At 37.0% G+C, this 19,388-nt stretch overlaps 1 protein-coding gene across 1 annotated transcript in view; it reads right to left on the bottom strand.

Annotated features, from left to right (window-relative positions):
* The window catches only part of ABCA10 (ATP binding cassette subfamily A member 10), a 79,984-nt gene extending 73,408 nt beyond the window's left edge, over window positions 1-6,576 (bottom strand). Inside the window, 4 exon segments of the mRNA XM_034942790.3 lie at window positions 258-422; window positions 3,034-3,213; window positions 4,852-4,992; window positions 6,288-6,576. Of these exon segments, the coding sequence (XP_034798681.3) occupies window positions 258-422; window positions 3,034-3,213; window positions 4,852-4,945 (439 nt within the window). The 5' untranslated portion in view covers window positions 4,946-4,992; window positions 6,288-6,576.
* Between the last annotated feature and the right edge of the window lie 12,812 nt (window positions 6,577-19,388).

The following is a 19,388-nucleotide window of genomic DNA, read 5'->3' on the forward strand; positions in this document are numbered from 1 at the left end:
GTTCCAGTGAGCCAAGATCGCACCACTGCACTCCAGCCAGGGTGACGGAGGGAGACTCCATCTCAAAAAAAAAAAAGGACATATGAGTAGTTGCCAAAATAATGAGACTCATCCTAAGTTAAAGACTGATGATTAAGTTCAGAGGGAAATGTATATTAATTCTTTACTTGGTTGTATTAATATTCCTATCAGTCATTCCAAACAGGGGATTCCATGAAGTATCAAAAAAAAATTATAATCAGTTTTTTTATAGTTACCTGTGTATTCAGAGTGCTCCTTTATAACTGGGATTCTATATCCCCAATTAAACTTCAGGCGATATGAGAAAGTATCACTAAATATAACTCCCACCATTTCATGGTATTTTTTTGGAAGTACTATATCCATGGTCTCTTCATCTGGTGTCCCAATGACTGTTCTTCCTACCATGTATGAAAAACATAAATAAATAATCATGTAAACTTATTACTAGAGGACACAAAAACAAAATACAGTTGCTTGTTTTATATAAAATTAGTGGTATTATATATTATTTCTGGATAGCTGCCTCTTAGTAAAAGGCTGAGTGAAACTATTGTTTTAAGTTCAATGCAAATACATGAAAAGACACAAAGGACACATTGTCTTTTAAAAATCTGCAGCATATTGCTTTTAGTGTGATCTCATTTTGGTAAAGAAAACTGAATTTATGTGCCTATGTAAGCATAGAAACATACTCTATATATGACCATGTGCATATTTGCCTTGAAGGATATACACAATTTGAATGAGGGGTAGGGGAGGAGAGGAAGTAGTGGTGAAGATGAAAGGAAAAGCTCTCATATTTTTGCTTCATACAAATTTGTACTATTCAACTTTTTAAAAAGTAGATATTACTTTAGTGACTAAAATAATTTAAGAATTAAAAGGAAAAATATTTAAAGTAAGCAATACAAATACTGAGAATTTGGTGTTTTCTTTTTTTCTGCCAAGATTATAAACTGATATCTATCACATGAAAATAGTACACTAGAGGTAAATTGTATACAAAGAATCAGAGTACAAAAATCAAAAATATAGTCTACCTACAGATTCTCTGAGGTCAAGAACACTCTCTAAGAATTAAGTGTATAGTAATCAGTGCATAATGAATGAGTTTACAATCTGCAGGAGTAATCCACCCACTAAGTGTTTAATAGATTACTAACAGAAGCTTTGAAAATCACTGGTCCAATTAGTGCCTCCTTTTTCACATGTTTATGTATTATGTTCTAAAATTTTTATTAATTTTATATCTCACTCAGGGTGAAATCTACATTAAGATGAAAAAGCTGTTTATTTTATGCTGTAGCCATACCTTTCAAAACTCCTCATCCTTCCCAATATAGAGTCAGGCGGTGAAACTTTTATGAGGACAGTGCTAACATCACTGATTTTCTCTAGGGGTATAAAAAATACTGTCAAGGCCAAACCATGAATATTTATGCTAAAAAGCAAGAGTTAGATAAATGTAGAATAAGACAGTGAGAGAGGAGCTGTGGTTGGAACAGGCGAGCATGGTAGCTGGAATGAGATATTTTATATAAGAAAGAGACAGAGTCCAGTGGTCCGTGAGACTAAGACAGAAAGTGGCCATTAGCTTACACTGTGCATACAGGAAGAATAGTCCCTGAGGCTTCAGTAAATGCTTCATGAGTTCAGAAAAAATGAGGTAAATGACTACACAAATGAAGTGAATAGAGACAGATCAGGGCAGAATCAACACTGCAGTCAGGCAGAACATGTAAACAATGCAAGTAAGGGAGGCCCACCAAAGTCAAAGCTCCAGAAACTGCAATGAAGAATTACAAAACAGGGTAAAGCAGCCAGGGACAACAATACCCATTCCAAAGCTTGGATAGGTTAGGCACAGAATATTAGCAACTCACATAAAATAATTAAAATTCAGAGTTTGGAGGTGTCCCTTGGCATGGCAATCCAGACACCAAAAAACTAAATAAAAGTTTCAGAAAGACAAGAAAAAGCAGTGATTAGAGCTGAGATGTTAACAGATTGGATAAAATGTACAAAAGGATGAAATGGCCAATGTTCAGAACCCTGGCAGAATGAGGGCTAACAACAAGAGAAATTTGATAGTAGGCTAAGATTGCTGAAGAAAAGAAAATTTTATCCTGATACCTTCCCTATGCAGGAGCAAAGGCCTCTTTGGAGAGTCCAGAGACCACAGCTGACCGCCAATAGTTACTCCTAATGGCAGTAGAGATATAAAGGATGGTAGGCAAAGGTCTCACATAGTAAGTATGACTCTCAGGTGTTCTTATTTCTTTATGAGATGCATACATCAAATTAATGCAGCATCCTACATAACATAGAGACATCTATTTTCTGAGTCCAGATATGCAGAAAAAGTCTTATGGGAAAAAAAAAAAGCCTCACTACTCTATGATCAAGGGCTGTGAATTTGTTGACTTTCAGTAGCCAATACCTGATTTGATTTTAAATAGATTTTACATGCCCTGAGCTATACATTTTAACTATTTTTATACGCCAAACAGTAATGCTTTTTCAACGCCATTGCTAAGCTTGAGTTTGAATTTCAAACACCTTTGATTTATAATTCCTATATACTGGGAACTATGTTTATTTTAATCTCAATTGAAAATAATTAAATCCTTAAAATTTTTTGAAACTCTTTAAATTATAGAATACCAACCCAAATATAAAGTTTTTTAAGTTAAGTTTTGGAAAAGTGAAATTTCTATCATCTAAAATGGGTCCAGTCTTTTTTTTTTCCTACTGCAACAATATGTTCTAGTATAAAGGGCAAACGGTATGCATATCATTAAAAACAAACAAACAAACAAAAGTAAATCATTTCATCTGTTACCCACCTACCCTTAGCCTCACACCAACCCCTGTACTGCATATATAATGAGAATCTTTGCCTCAGTTGAGAATCACTGACACACAGGCTAGGTAAGTAAATTCAACCTGCAAAAAGAACTTGAAAATTAAGTCACATAATACTGAAACATTGGTTATTGGACAACACACCTTTCATAAAGGAAGCCAAGGCCATCTTATTCATTATCCTTTGTGTTATGTTACTGACTGGTGTATAGGCCACTACCAGGCCAGAGTCATTAAACTGATCCACGCTTCCCAGGACTTTAGGAGGTTGTTCAGGAAAACGGGTAGCTCTGAAGTGTTCCGAAAAGACGCACAAATATAGCCCTAGAAACAATGTTATTGTCCATTCCTCCAGCACACAAAAGAGAAATGAGCCATGTTATAACGTGGTCCAGACCATTGAGAAACATCCAAACACATTTTTAAGGCAGAATGTATTGCCATTGAGCATGACTGCATTTCAGTCTGTAATTTTTTTCTGCCCCAATTAATATCTACCTTTTAAAGAAAAAAACACCCTTTCAAAAATACACAACTTTTGAGATAATATCAACAATTGCAATCAATCTTAACCCAGTGATTTAGCATCCCTATTAGTGGGACTGCCATTGATTTTATGCCCTCATATTTGAAGCAACGTAAGTATATGGCATCACACAGAAGATACTCTTGCCAAAAATACTTAACCAGAATTGGATCCTGCTTTCAGATCCAGCTCACTGCTTACAAAAAATATAGATGATAAAGGGATGACTTAAATGACAGCATGGAGAGGCAATCAGATAAAAAGAGAACATGGAATATTCAACAGGATAACTAGTTTTGTCTCATTGGTTCCTGAACAAATCAACCTTAAAAGACATTTTGGGGGAAATTTGGAAAATTGAATTTGGCCATGGAACTAGATGATATGGAATTATTTTTAATTTTGTGTAGTGGGATAGTGGTAATGTAGGGAACCAAGTTCTTAATTTTTTGAGATACTAAAATATTTAGCCATTACATGTATTTTAGGGAAGAAGAGGAGACAGAGAGATGAAGCAAAGATGGCAAGATGTTAACAGCTGTCAAATCTGGATGGTGGATGTATAGGTGTTCATTGTACCAATATTTTCACATTTCTGGATTGACATACTTTTTAAAAATTCTAGTGAGTAATAAATATAGATGTATCCTTCTTCAATATACGAAGCAAAATATTTGATCGAACTGCTTCGGAAGCTATTGCAGAAATTTAAAAGGATGATATAAATCCTGTTAGCTCCCACTGAAATGGTACTGACTATTTCTGAACAGACTGCAATCTCTACATGGTCAAGGCAGATCCAGTTATATCTCATAGTAACACAAAGCAATGTCTTAATATTCATGTCAGCATACAAGAAACTCAACAGAATGCAAAGGTATTGACAATCTGTGATCTTATTCCATGAAACCATTCTATGTTTACAAAAAGCACGGCTTTGAAGAGATTCCAAAAAAGTTTGCAAATTTTTACTCATAGATATTTTCCCAGCCTTACCAAATAACATGACATTAATTGAAATGTCCCCAAATAGTATCAGGGTTTGCCCATGTAAAAATCTATTTTATTTTGCCTAGCTTATCTTTCCCCTGGCTGTCCCTGCCCCCGACACAGAAGTTAGCTAAGAGTAAATCAGAATGACTCTGAGATTTGAATGCATTAATTATGTGGAAAATGGCTGGTTCTATTCTGCAAAAGATTATTTTTCAGGAGCTGTCAGATGAGCTTTTTAGTTGATTTCACATTTGACACAAATATTATCCTATTTTGCAAAATATATATCATTTTGCAGTATTTAGAATCTCAAATCAACTAGCCAGTATGATAATTAAAAATCAGAATTTATAAACAAGAAAAGTAATAAAAATGGCATAATACTATATGGTGGATTTTCATTTATTAATTATGGATATATATATATATATAGTGAATCATACCAATAAACTCTCTTTTTATTCTCCATTTTTTAAGAAAATTCTTGTGCAGAAGAGCCTGAATTTGTTGACGCACGCTTATCTCTTTTTTAACCATTTTGTCCTGTTCATTAACTGGGTAAAGTAAATATTGCAGAGCAATAGCTAGGGGAAAAAAGAAAAAAAAAACGTTCAGTTACAGAAAGCCTTTGAACATTTTGAAAGCATAATTTTCAGATGCGCCAACTAAATACCTTATATGACATTGTAGCAACATATTCAATCAGGATTTTAAAAAAGAATATAAAGTATTAGTAATTGTAAAATGTCTTCTCAGTTGTTATTTCTCTCCAGGCTTTTATGGCTATGAGGGAGATAAAGGAGATAGTATGTAAGTCCTTTCTCCTTTTGTCTCAGAAGTCACTTTTTTTCCATGAAATCTTAACATTACATCCACCTAAAGTAAATCCCTCAATAAGATCTTAGTAATTTTTAGAATCCAAAAAACACTTTCTCTTTACTTGTTAAGAAAAAGAAGTTTAACAGGAAGAAACCACTTTGCAGTTCCTTGTCAGTCAGCAATTTGACCACAAGCTGTCTTATTTTGAACTGCACATCTGGGCACTTGTATTTGATATCTTGTTAACCACTGGGCAAAGCAAAGTCGAAAACATTACGGCCATTCTTAGAATCCCAAAAAGCTAATTCCTCTTTTTTAAATCTCCATTTATGAAGTAAATATGTAAGATACATAGAGATTAAAACCAAAAACATTAGCTAATATGACTAGAGTAATTGATTTGTAATTATGATCCTTATTCTTTGTTTTCAATTTGAAAATCCAGAGCTGATCATTTGGTATCACAACTATGACTACTGAAGTCCATTTGAATAAATGTTGATATTATATACAAATTACAATGTTCAGAGAGAACTTGCTATATTTCCCCTTTTTCATAAAATAAAAGGCAAAGCCAGCAAAACCCAATATAATCTCTAAATTCTAACTTAAGAAAGTAGAAACATTAAAACACGAATCTTCACTTTATGGATACAGAGGTCTACTTAAACAGCTCCATAAGCAAACCACAAAAACATTTTAAAAGAACAAAAGAACACAGAAAAAAGGAACTTGCCCTAATGCTCACACATTCTAAAGAAGTAAAACCTTACAAATTCTCAAAAGGATATTCAAAGCAGTGTCAGAGAGAGAATTTATTGTCTGATAATATTTATATACACCTCTGAATCTAGCCATCTTTCATTTATCACACTAAAATGTTACATAAGTTTTTAAAATAAAATAACTCACTAGTACTATAACATAAAGCATAAAATAATTTAGAGCATCTGCATAATATAATTTTAAAAATTTCAATCAATATGTTTGGCTTTGGCTATATACTTTATATCTTAAAAACCTTATGCAAAGTGAAAATGTAAAACAAATTTTAACTTACAGTTAAGAAAATAAGAGAGAAGTATTTGAAGCACTTGGATCCACTGGTCTCTTTTTGTCCAAGAAAACAATGAAGAATCCTTCAAGGACTCCTCTACAAATGGTTGCCTCTTTTAAAACTGTTTTTATTCAGCTTGGCTTCTGAAAAGCCATGGTCTGTGTGTAGAACACGCCAACAAATTCTGTTGGTTTTTTCCCTATGTTTTTCTCCTTGTCCAGTTACTTTTCAGAGAGTGTAATGAATTGTTGGCTGAGCGCATCATGTGGTATTTGTTTATTGCTCTTTTTGGCATACACACAAAAAAAGAGATCAAATTGAAAAAGAAAAACCCACATATTTACAATTGCATGGATAACTACATATTTACAATTGCATGACTTTTAATAATTAAAAATTTGACAGCCAAGCTAAAAAAGGAGCAAATTAAAGATAAAGTTGAACAGAGAGAGAGAGAAAATGAGGATTGCTCATCTCAGAAATCTGAATCATTCCAATGAGAAAGTTTCATCTGAAAGTTAACTGCATTTCAGTTAAATGGTTCCTTGTATTCACTAATTCCTATGTACTAGAAAGTGTTCTAAGGGTTTAAATGAATTCTCCCATTTGATACTCAAAGCAAACCTACAAAGTTGGTACTCTACTCACATCCATTAAACAAATTTGAAAGGTGGGGCTAACAGGTGAAGTTATTTGCAGATGTTTAAATAAGTGTGAAGCCAACAGATGAGTCCAGAATAGTATCTGGACTCCAAGATCCCTCACTCTTAACTACCACTATGAAAATGGTGCTAATCAAGACAATGATATCTGATACCCATTTAAAAAGTGTAGTGGTATAGACTAGATGGCATAACTTTAATGATTTTGTTACTTTTTTTTCAGCTACAACTAAATTGGATATTCTCAGAATGGCAAATAATGCCTCTTTATCAACCCTGAAAATCTTTTTATGTGATTTTAACTATAATAATACACTTCTTGGTATGCATACAGAAGCTAATGCCCATTCATGAAAGTGACAGAGACAGAAAGGGTAAAGGACTCAGAGACTCTTCAAATGATTACCATTTTCATTAGGAATATGGAAATAAATGGTTCCTTTAATTGTAAATGTCACTAACAACAAAGGAAGCATACTTTAATTGCTTTCCTTTGTTGTTAGTGACATTTCTCTTCCTATTCAGGCAAAATCGTTACTAGAAGTAAAAGTTCATGAAATAGAAAACATGAAACTTAACCTGGTTCTGATCCCAGACATTAATGGTAATATTCACTTAACCGGGTGGGGAAAACAATTAAAATCATACTATAATACAGACATACACCCTTCTTAATCACCAAATTTTTAAAATATTTTTTATTTCCATAATTGCTGTGATTTGAATGTCTCCTCTAAAATTCATGTTAAAATTTAATTACCAATGAAACAGTATTGAGAAGTGTAGCCTTTAGAAGTGGTGATTAGGTCATGAGGGCTCCACCCTCATAAATGGATTAACACTATTATCTGGGGAATGGGCTCCTGATAAAAGGATGAGTTAGGCCCAATTCTCTCTCTGTCTCATGCACATGCTTCCACCTTTCACCTTTCCACTGTGGGATGACCCTCACCAGATATCAGTGCCATGCTCTTGGACTTCTCGGCTTCCAGAACTGTGAGAAATAAGTTTCTTTGCTTTATAAATTACCCAGTCTGCTGGGTACAACTAAATCTGTGGTGTTCTGTTATAGCAATAAAAAACACGCTAAGACAATAATTTTAGGGATTTCAATCTCCAATATGGTACAGTTGGGAGTCTGAGACCTGCATTGCAGACTTGTCACTCATTGTCTGTGTCCCTTGGAGAGGTCATATAAAATCCTCAGGTCTCTGTTACACATTTATAATAGGACTTGGACCCTTTTCATTCTTAGCCTTTATATATTTATAATTATACAGTTCTTCTACAGAGTCGAATGTTGAAATACTCCAGATTTAGGCTTATGCACATCCACGTTACATAATACCAACTAGCACCTCCTCATCAAACTCTTCCTTACTCTTGAGTCCTTGACCCCTGAAAGCACGATGGCTTTCAGCAGGTAAATGTACTATATTAATGAACAATCGGAGGCAATTTGGCAGAAGTTTTCCTCCACATACCTCTATTTCATTCTAAGTTCCCAAAGGAAACTCAGCCAATTTTTTCTAAACTCAACACCACTGCATAATCCATCGATCAAATTCTATTACCCAATCTAAAAATCTAGCTCTCTTGGTTATCTCTTTTTATTTTATCGTTAACTTCTATTACAATCTCTTCTCTCCTTCCATCTTTCTTTACATACGACTGGCAATTACATATGAGAAAATATTGTCACTGCCAGCTTTCTTAAGCTACCTTATCTTATAAAATATCTTATAAACTAGCTCATCTTCTTACATTCCCTGCCCAAATTTCCATTGTATTAGTTTCCTAGGGCTGCCATAACAAAGTACCACAAACTGGGTACCATAGAAATTGATTCGCTCAAAGTGTCAGAGTCTGGAAGTCCAAAAATCATTGTCCTATCTGAAAAGCCATGCTCTCTCTCCCAGCTTCTGGTGATTGCCAGCAACCCTTGTCATTCCTTGACTTGCAGATACGTAACTCTAATATCTATGTTGTCATTACGTGGCATTCTCTCTTCTATGTGCCTGTGTCTTCAAATGGCATTCTCCTGTGTATTTGTCTCTTCCATTCTACTAATTTTGAGTTAGTTTGCTCCTGTTATTCTAGTTTCTTGAGTTTCCATGTTAGGTTATTTGAGATCTTTCTACTTTTTTGATGTAGGCAAGTATTGCTATAAACTTCCCTCTTAAAACTGCTTTTGCTGTATCCCTTTGGTTCCAGTATATCATGTTCCCCCTTTTCGACTCAAGAATGTTCTAAAAATTTTCCTTTTTAATTGCTCCATTGACCCGTTAGTGGCTCATGAGGATGTTGTTTAATGTCTGTGTATTTGTACCATTTCCAAAGTTCCTCCTGTTATTGATTTCTAGTTTTATTCCATTGTGGTCAGAAAAGCTACTTGATGTAATTTTGACTCTTTTAAACTTGATGAGACTTGTTCTGTGGCCTAACATATGACCTTTCCTGGAGAATATTCCATGTGCTGTTGAGAAGAATGTGTATGCTGCAGCTGTTGGACAGAATGTTTTATAAATGTCTGTTATATCCATCTGGTCTAATATGTGGTTTAATTATAATGTTTCTTTGCGGATTTTCTGTCTGGATGATCTGTCTATTCCAGTTCCTTACAATTATTTATTGCAGTATATTTGTCCTTTTAGATCTATTTATATTTGCTTTATATATTTCGGTACTCTTATGCTGGGTACATATGTATTTATAATTATTATATCCTGTTGCTGTACTGGCCTCTTTATCTTTATATAATGGCTTTATCTCATTTTAAAGTTTTGGTTATTTTATCAGATATAAGTATAGCTACTCCTACTCTTTTTTTGTTTCCATGTGCATAAAATATCTTTTTCCATCTCTTCATTTTCAATCTATGTGTGTCTTTACAAGTGTAGTGAGTCTTTTGTAGGCAGCAGATAGTTGGGTCTTGTTTTTTATTCAATCAGCCACTTTATGTCTTTTGATTGAAGAATTTATTTCATTTATATTCAAGTTAATTATTGATAGATGAGGGCTTACTGCTGCCATTTTGATACCTGTTTTCTAGTTGTTTTGTGGACCCTTTCTTCTCTTACAATCTTCCTTTGTGTGTAAAAGATTTTCTCTAGTAGTGTTTTGATTTCTTGCTTTGTATTTTTAATATATCTATTATAGGTTTTTGCTTTGTGGCTACCATAAGGCTGACAAAAAACATCTAACAAGTTATTTTAAAATAACTTAACTTTGATAGCAAAGGAAAAATAAAAAAACTGTACACTTAATTCCATTCTCCTCCCACATTTTGAATTTTTGATGTCCCAATTTTTATATTTTACATTTTATATTGCCTATCTCTTAGCAAATAATTTATTTTTAATAGTTTTGACTTTTATTCTTCATACTAACGATATAAGTGGTTTATGCTCCACAATTACAGTATTAGAATAACAATCATGTTAGCATTCTTGTCTTCAGATTAGAACTCCCTTCAGCATTTCTTATAGGACAGGTCTGATAGTAATGAATTCCCCTCAGCTTTTGTGTGTCTAGTAAAGTCTTTATCTCCCCTTCATTTCTGAAGGACAGTTTTGCTGGATACAGTATTCATGGTTGGCGGTTTTATTTTCCTTCAGTACTCTGAATACATCATGTTCCACTCCATCCTGGCCTGTAAGGTTTCTGCTGGAAAAGTCTCCTGTCAGGTGTATTGGAGTTTCCTTATATGCTATTTGCTTCTTTTATTTCTCTATTTTCAGGGTCCTCTATTTGTCTTTGACCTTCCAAAGTTTGATTATAATATATCTTGGGGTATTCTTATTTGGGTTGAATCTGATTGATGAGCTGTGATCTTCCAGTTCCTGTATATTTATATCTTTCTCCAGGTTTGGAAAGTCCTATTATTATTTCTTTGAATAAACTTCACACTGCTTTGTCTTTCTCAACTCTCTCTTTAACTCCAACAACTGGAATATTTTCTCTTTTAATGTTGTTCCATCAATTCCATAAGCCTTCTTCACTGTCTTTTCATTCTTTTTTTTACCTCCTCTGATTATTTCCAAACAGCCTGTCTTTGAGTTCCCTAATGTTTTTATTCTATTTGATCAGTTCTGCTCTTGATGGTCTCTATTTCATTTTTCATTATGTTCCCTGTATTTTTCAACTCCAGCATGTTTGTGGTTTTTTTAATTATTATTTCAATCTTCATTAAATTATCTGATAAATTTCTGAACTGTTTTTCTGTATATTCTTGAAGTTCATTGATCTTCCTTAAAACAGCTATTTCACATTTTTGGTCTGAAAGATCACAATCTCCCTCACTTTAGGGCCAGTCCCTGGTGCCTCATTTTGTCCAGTTGGTAAGGTCATATTTTCCTAAATGTTCTTGATGCTTGTGGATGTGTGACAATGTCTGCACATTGACGGATTAGGCATTTATTCTAGTTTCCCCAATCTGGCTTTGTTTATATCCATTCTTCTTCAGGAGATCTTCCACAGACTCTAAGGAGACTGACTGTTGTCTTCCCTGAGCCCAAGACCAGTACAGCTGTCTCAGCATTAGAGCATTAAAGGGCATGCTAAGCCCAGGTTTGCTATGAGTCTTGGGAGAGCTCTGAGATTTATGCAGCTTTCTAGCCCAGATAGACCTGGGGAAGACCAAAGAAGGGTACCCAGGTTGTATGAAAAATCTGGCCAGAAACCTAAACCCAGAAGACTGTTCTGGTAGCTAAGATGGAAGTCCATCTCCTACAGTCCCTGGACAGGTGAGGTAGTTCATTGATTGCAGCAGGTGAGGCCAGGGCTGAGACTGGGGACCCTTGGATCTCCTGCAGAAGGCAGATGGCAAGCCTATCTTATTGGCTCAGATGAGTGTGCATCTCCCAGCAAGTCTCTGCACAGATGGGCTAGTTCCCTGACTGCAGAGGGGTCAGAACTGAGGCTGGCTTCCCTCAGGATCTATTATGGGACAGAGGCTGGAGAGCACAACATGGAAGTTCAGACTCCCAGGATGCAAGATATAGGCGAGTCTCACTCTAGGTCCTTGTGTGAGCAGTTCTGAGCTGGGACTTTAGCAGAGAAGGGCTGAAGTCAAGTCACAGGGCAACTTTCAGATTCATTGTCAGCAGTCAGAGGAGGCTCTCTGTTGAGGCACTAGTGTACATGATTCTTTCTGGACTCCTTGGCAGATGGTTTTGGTTGTAGGCTCAAGACCAAATGGGTTTTTAGCCAAGCTCCTTGGGGAATGGAACCATTTCCAGGCTTGAACCCAGAAGCAAAATCAGCAGATCAGCCACTAGGGTGCTAGTCTGCACTCTCAAAACAACCTCTAGGTCTTGGGATCCACTGGGGTTTCACAATCTTATACCTGAATCCTGAGGCTCCTGCACAGAGACTTTGGTCTGTGGTGGTGCAGAATTATTGTTGTTATGGGGGGTGGCGGGTAATGAGTGGGTTACCTTCTATTATGTCATCTTGCTGGCATCACTCTCCCCAGTTAATTTTGATGCTGCTAGTCAATGAATTTTTTGCTCTACAAAATTTGCATAGAGCAATGAAACAATGGCGTTCACAGAGTAAACCTTCAATTAATCTTAATTACCATTTTTAATGCTTAGTTCTTATACATCAAGTCTCTTCTAACAGTTGGAATTGTTTTACTTCTTAAATATTCCAAATAAAATGCCACTTGTTTTTTGCTCATCTTGATGCTTTCTCCCAGTGGGAATTATCAATTAAATTCTTAAGTAATGATTTGTTTAAGGAAAAAAATTCACTAATTTTTCTGAAGGATGTAACTATCACTGGTTTTACCTTTTGAAGCAAAAGAAATGAGAAGTAAAAAATTAGATTTGAGACCATGGTTACACCTTTATTTAAAAAGATGATAAACAACACCATTTCTGGAGGTTTCCTTTAACCATCTCTGCCCATCTCCCTCCAAGTTATCCCAGTTATCAATAAAATTTAGTTTCAATATTAGAGTTAACTAGATTCTGTGCCATTTGGAGAGTGCCTGAAACGTTTCCTATTTTGTGGCTCCTCAAAGAGACCAAAGGAGGGATTTATAACCGGTGATTACAATCTAACTTCAGGTTCTTGTCCTGTCCTATCTAAGAACCATTCCTGTCCTTTTTAACCTCTAGCTGTTCTGCCTTCTTTAAGTTTGTTGAATGGCTAGGAGTATCCTCTGGCTCACCCCTCTTACTTTGTTCTAACCTCCTGAACTCTATTACTGCCTCACCATTTCTCAAATGAACTAGCACTTGGGTGACTGGCTCAGAAGAGTTCAGCTCTGGCTTCTTAGTTCATTCAGTTCTGGCTTCTTAGACTGCCTTGCTGTCACTGCCACTACTCAAGCGGCCTTACCCCACCCCTTTCTGGGACCAGAAAGGTATCCCTTTGGCACAAGCCTCTGCTGCCATCTGGTGGTCAGAGTTTCACTCTTTTTCTGTCCCATTTCTACTAGGCACCCACCCACACCTTGCATTGTGCTGCTTCCACCTGGCAGGATTAGAAACTGTATCTCTCATGGTTACTGAGATTTAAAAAAAAAACAAAAAAACAAAAACAAAACCTTAATTTTAAAGTTAGAGATGCAATACTTTTAAATAATCTTGACACTGTCACATTTCAGTGTAAAATTCATTGTCCCCCAGCACAGTTACAACTCTGAATTTAAATTGTACATTGTAAATTCTTTTGAGCTTTAACTAGGCAAAAGAAAACTTCCAGTGGCTTTCTGTACAATTCAGTTCTCAACTTTTGTCTCAGTTGTCTGCTGTATAGGTTTTGTATCCTCAGCTGCATGGGAATAACCATGAGGACAAAGATAAGATCCTGGGTTTGCATCTTACAATACCTATATATATATGGCCAAGTCAAATAGTAGTAGGATTTTTTGAAAAGATTCTTTCTTTGAACTTCAAAATGTAAGCAAAGCTATTCAAACTTGCGGATCGGCCACACTGTCTTTATAAACAGTTTATTTTTATCCAGGGCACCTACTTCTAATATTTATAATGCAGGCTTGTAAATCCCCCCTGCCCAAAGTGAGTAGTCCCAAACTGGGAACCCCATTGAGAAATGACTTAAGAATAGCAAATAAGTAACTTCACATGTAAGAAGACAGTTCACATAATATTCAAACACAACCTAAGATTAACTGAAAACAGCACTGAAAGAAGACATGCATTCAAATATGCACAAAGACCTTGAGAATAAGTCTGCAGACAGTCTATAAAACTCTGATAGAATGTATTTATTACAAGATTAGAATCGAAATTTTCTCCCTACTACCTCAATCTGAGTGAACCAGAATCAAGAATCTACCTCCTTTGAGCACTGAGTATGAAACATTACTTGTGTATGGAAAAACTACAGAAAATAATTAAAACAAACTTTTCCACTGATGCCTTAGGATAAATGAATCAATTTTCAACCCAAATCAATGCATTAAATCAGTATTTTCAAATGGGAGTAATTTTGTCTTCCTCCCCCTACCCCCACCCCAACCCTCCCTCAGGAAATATTTGGCAAAGTGTGGAGACATTTTTGGTTGTCACTTGGGAGAGTGTGCTACTGGCATCTGGTGGGAAGAGGCTAGTTACAAATACCCTGTAACACACAGGACAGTCTCTCACAACGAAAAATTATCCAGCCCAAAATGTCAATAGTACCAAGGTTAAGATACCCTGTATTAAACAATAGCAAATCACTTCGGTGCAAAATAAGTTTCCTAAGGAGAAATCCAGTATATTTTGGACAGTGAAGAGGAGATGGCAAAAGTTATTATTTTCTGGTCAAATATTAATGGCACGGGATTTTGATATACTCCTTCTGTAGCACAATGTCTAACCAAGGCTTCCAATATACTAGCCACTTCTTACTCATTTAATCCATGATGTCATCAATGGAGTGGACAAGTGTCACGTTCTATGAAATGACCAGCTGATCCAGGTCTCTTTTGGAATTTGTTGGCAGAGAGAAGGAAAACCCTAAACGTAACCTTAGGGCAGAGCAAAATGTATACTTCTGTACATTCCAGATCAATGCAAAATGTTTCTGATTGGAATGGAAAATGAGCCATTTGCCAAATCAGTGGCTGTATACCACGTGACAGAAGCTCTTCTTAATCAGCTCTGGCAAAGATAGCACATCTGGTTAATCTACTCAACTGAAGCCAACAGTTGGCTGAATTTGCTCTAGACTAATATCCTCCTCTAGAACTGGATTTTTGCAGGAGCAAGATTAGTATATTTAACACGGAAATATTATAAAGACCATCCCCCTCCCACTTGCATCTTTAGGTCTTTAAGGGTGGCATTAACTTCTTCCATTCCTTTCCCATTCCCTCTCCCAAAATGAAATGTTTTTATTTCCTATCTTGACTGCGGCTAGTACAGTTTTCTCACTGTAGTTTCCCCAAAATTCATGTCCTTCCTAAAAGCCTCAGTAGGTGACTGTATTTAGAAAAAAAGATCTTTGCAGATGTAAAAAGATAAGGTAATATTGGAGTAGGGTGGGCCCTAAATTCAAAATGACTGGCAACCTTTGAAGAAGACACAAGACATTCACAGGGAAGACAGCTATGTGACAAGATTGGAGATAAGCATGTGCAAGCTAAGGAACATGGAAGAATTTCCAGCAACTGGCCGGGCACAGTGGCTCACACCTGTAATCCTAGCATTTTGGGAGGCCAAGGTGCGTGGATTATGAGGTCAGGAGTTTCAGACCAGCCTGGCCAATATGGTGAAACCCTGTCTCTAATAAAAAATACAAAAATTAGATGGGCATGGTGGCAGGCACCTGTAATCCCAGCTACTCGGGAGGCTGAGGCAAGAGAATCGCTTGAACCCAGGAGGCAGAGGTTGCAGTGAGCTGAGATCACGCCATTGCACTCCAGCTTGGGCAACAGAGTGAGACTCTGTCAAAAAAAAAAAAAAAAAAAAAAAATTTCCAGCAACTACCAGAAGCTAGAAAAGAGGCATGGAACTGCTTCTCCCTCTGCGTATCCAAAAATGAACCAACCCTGCTGACATCTTGATTTTAGACTTTTGGCCTCTAGAACTGTAAGAGAATAAGTTTCTGTTGTTTTAAGCCACTCAATTTGTGGTACTATGTTACAGCAGCCCTAGAAAACTAGTACACACACTATGATAGTTCTTACCCCATAGGTCAAGAAAACAATGGGGGTTATGCCAACTCCCATGTATATCTATTCCAATTACAAATCAGGGACTAGAGACATGACAGATAGGTCTACAGACTAGTGGATTCTCCATGAACTAGCTCTAGGCTAGGATTTTAGTTATTATCTAGAACTCAAATGCCTCTTACTCTGTCAGAGAGGGCATGATGATACTTTACTTCGAGTCTTTGGACTTGTGTCAACTTTGACCCTATGGTAAACAGGCCTTAAAATGATTGGGCATTCCGTTTTCTCCAGTATATAATTACCTGAGTTAAAGGCTATAGATTACTTTGGAGGAGGTCTGAGGAAACCAATACCATATATCGCTTGCAGGGTCCCTCCTCCTAGGGACCCAACTTCTCTTTCAATGGGTTGTGGGTACAAAAACTGGCTCAGATCCAGAAACCAGAGAGGGCTCATGACCTTCTGTTGAGGCAATTGTCTTCAACCTTCTGATCACCCATCATTGATTTAATTGTAAAGAATGAGTACTCCATTGATGATCCATTCATTTGGCCCCTACAGATGCAATGTTCTATTAAATATCTCCATAACTGTGGATCACTGTCCCCATCCCCCACAGCCTGGCTGTTGTCAAAGATAACATGGCCTAAAAACTAAAGCAGTGAAAACAAATTTTATTTGGTAACTACTGACAGTAGGGGAAAGAGCTGAGTTGCCTTCTGATCTGTACAGAGGTGATTGGGGTGTTTAAAAAGGAGAGTGGGAGTAGGGAGGTTGTAGGGGCTCAGCAGAGTCAGAGAAATAGAAAAGTACAAAGGGTTGGTCAGTGTGAATGTGATTAGGTCAGCTGTGTTTCTTAGCGGGCAATTATCAAAGTTAGTATTCTATCCTCTCACAGAGACTGGAAGACAGAGGCCTTATCCTTCTTGATAACTATTTTTAAAAAGAATGGTTCCCAGGTCGTTGGAGAAAGAAACATGTGAGCTGCAAAAGATATGTATTTATAATTGTAAGCTCCTTTTAGTAAATAAATGCTCTAAGAAAGTAGATCAGGGGCCTGTTATGTGTTGGCTACAACAAAAAGTAGATTTTTCTGGTAGTATTGAGCTTTCTCAGACTGGTATTTAAATGGGGGTAGGGACCTGCGATCACCCTACGGACACTGCCTTATGCTGCTAGAGGCCGTGCTAAAATTTGGTCAAGTCTCTCAGTGTCAGGCTTTCAACAGAGTTGTTCTGTGTTGAGAGCTCTGCAGTTCTTTTTACAGTAATTGTGTCCACATGGTTTCTTAGGTTTCTAATTGTTGAGTGCTGCCACCTGGCCTCTATTAGTCAGGATTTTATCACCCCCATCGCTCTCTGTGAGTCCAGTATTATCATGGTATCACTTACCATCAGCTCACAGGACAGCCACCTCTAGCTGTATAGTGATGTTGGTGTGCCCTTCAATAGTACCTTCCTTGTTCGTTTGAATTTAGTCATCTACTGTGTTTTCCAAACTCATATAGTACACCCACGCAGGATGCCTGGTTTTCTGGGTGTTTTCACCCTTTTCTTGCATCATGTACCATGGCTTTTCAATATTTATACATGACATTGGGTGGGCAATTGCTTTTTCCATGCAGGAAGCATCTTAACAGTGTGTTCTTGCTAAGAACCATCTCTTGGGATTCTTGCCAGGATATTAAAAATCCTTTAGGCCAGAAGAGTACTCTGAATAAACGCTTATCCAACTTTATGTTCTGCATCGTTTGATCATGCACCCTTAAAATCCAGTCCCATGCATATTCTCCTAGCTCTTATGGGTAGATGTGGCTAGCTCCTGCAGCTCTTGTGTGATACAGTACATTTCTTCCCTCAGAAATACCAGCACAACTTTCGCCAAGTTACTTTATGTCTTAATCCTTGTTACTGGCCATTAGGAAGGAAGTTAGGAGCAGATCCTGGAATGGGGCTTGTATTAGTTTGCTAAGGCTGCCCTAGGGAGTTGAAAAGTAGGTGACCTGTTTGATGGTAGCACTCTCAGAGGCCGGAGAAATAAGTTCTTTATTTCTGAAGGGGAATATAGGCAGTTCATTTCAGCATCCACAGGAACCTGAACAATGGGCCATTCTATGGTCCTAGAATAGAGGAAATGGAGGGTTTGGAGTGGCTAACCTAGTTTCCAAACTAAAGCACTCTTCGGTTGGTACAGTGAAATGCAATTTCTTTAGTAAATAGTACCATGTAGTGAGATTTTGGTGGTCTGTCTTCTGACTGTGATATTAACTTGTTTCTGTAGAACTCTTCAGCTGCCTGACTTCTCCACATCATCAAGCCTCCAAAGGATGGGCCCCTTCCAAAGTTGTCTCCTCTTTCCCAGCAGTGCTTTCCCAAGAAATCAATCACAAACTCAATTTCACTTTACAATTTCCTTCTTTTCAGTTCTTCAGTAGCTAAGATTTGTGCCACTGGGTCTCAAATCTGTTCTCAGAATTTCCTTACTCTGGGTAAGACCCCTTGCCTTCTGGCAGTGTGCTTCAGTTAACATTACCTATGTTTCACTACTGCTAGGGCCTTGCTGTACCATCAATACCCCCTGACTCTCAGCTTGTGAATGGGTTCCAAAACTAACACTGCTCCCAGTATTTATTTCCTTTGCTCACTGGACATCTCCACTTGGATGTCTAATGAGCATCTCAAACTTAACAAGTACAAAACTGATCTTTCCCTCAAATCCTCAAACCTAAACTTCCACGGTCTTCTTCATCCACTTGATGATACTAGTAGAAGATACGTTCAGAGACATAATTGCTGATAATTCTACTCTTCCAGAGGCTCAGACAAAACAAAAAACAAAAAGCCCTGGTGTCATTGACTCTCTTTCTCCCATACTCCATGTACTATAATCTCCACCTTCTCAATATTCAGAATTAGACCACTTCTTATTCACCTTCCTGATTCAACTCACCATCTCTTGCCTCATCAAATGCAATGGCCTCCTAACAGGTCTCTTGTGCTCTGTCCCCTCATATCTGATTATTTTCAACACAGCAGCTAAACTGTTCCTTTCAAATATGCCTAATGTTGCCACACCTCTACTCAAAACCCCCCAATGACTTCTGATCTCATTGAAGGTCAATAAAATGTCCATAAAGGCCCTTTCGATCCCATCTTCCACTAGTGTCCCCCTTGATCAGTTAGCTAAAACTTCACTGGTTCTGTTTCTCAAATACGCCACTCACACCTTGCCTCAGGGCCTTTGTACTTGCAGTACCAACTCACCTTCTCAGTGTAGTCTTGCCTACATGAGATCAGTGTGCTTTCA

The sequence above is a fragment of the Pan paniscus genome, chromosome 19 (assembly GCF_029289425.2).
Source record: "Pan paniscus chromosome 19, NHGRI_mPanPan1-v2.0_pri, whole genome shotgun sequence".
Lineage (NCBI taxonomy): Eukaryota > Metazoa > Chordata > Mammalia > Primates > Hominidae > Pan > Pan paniscus.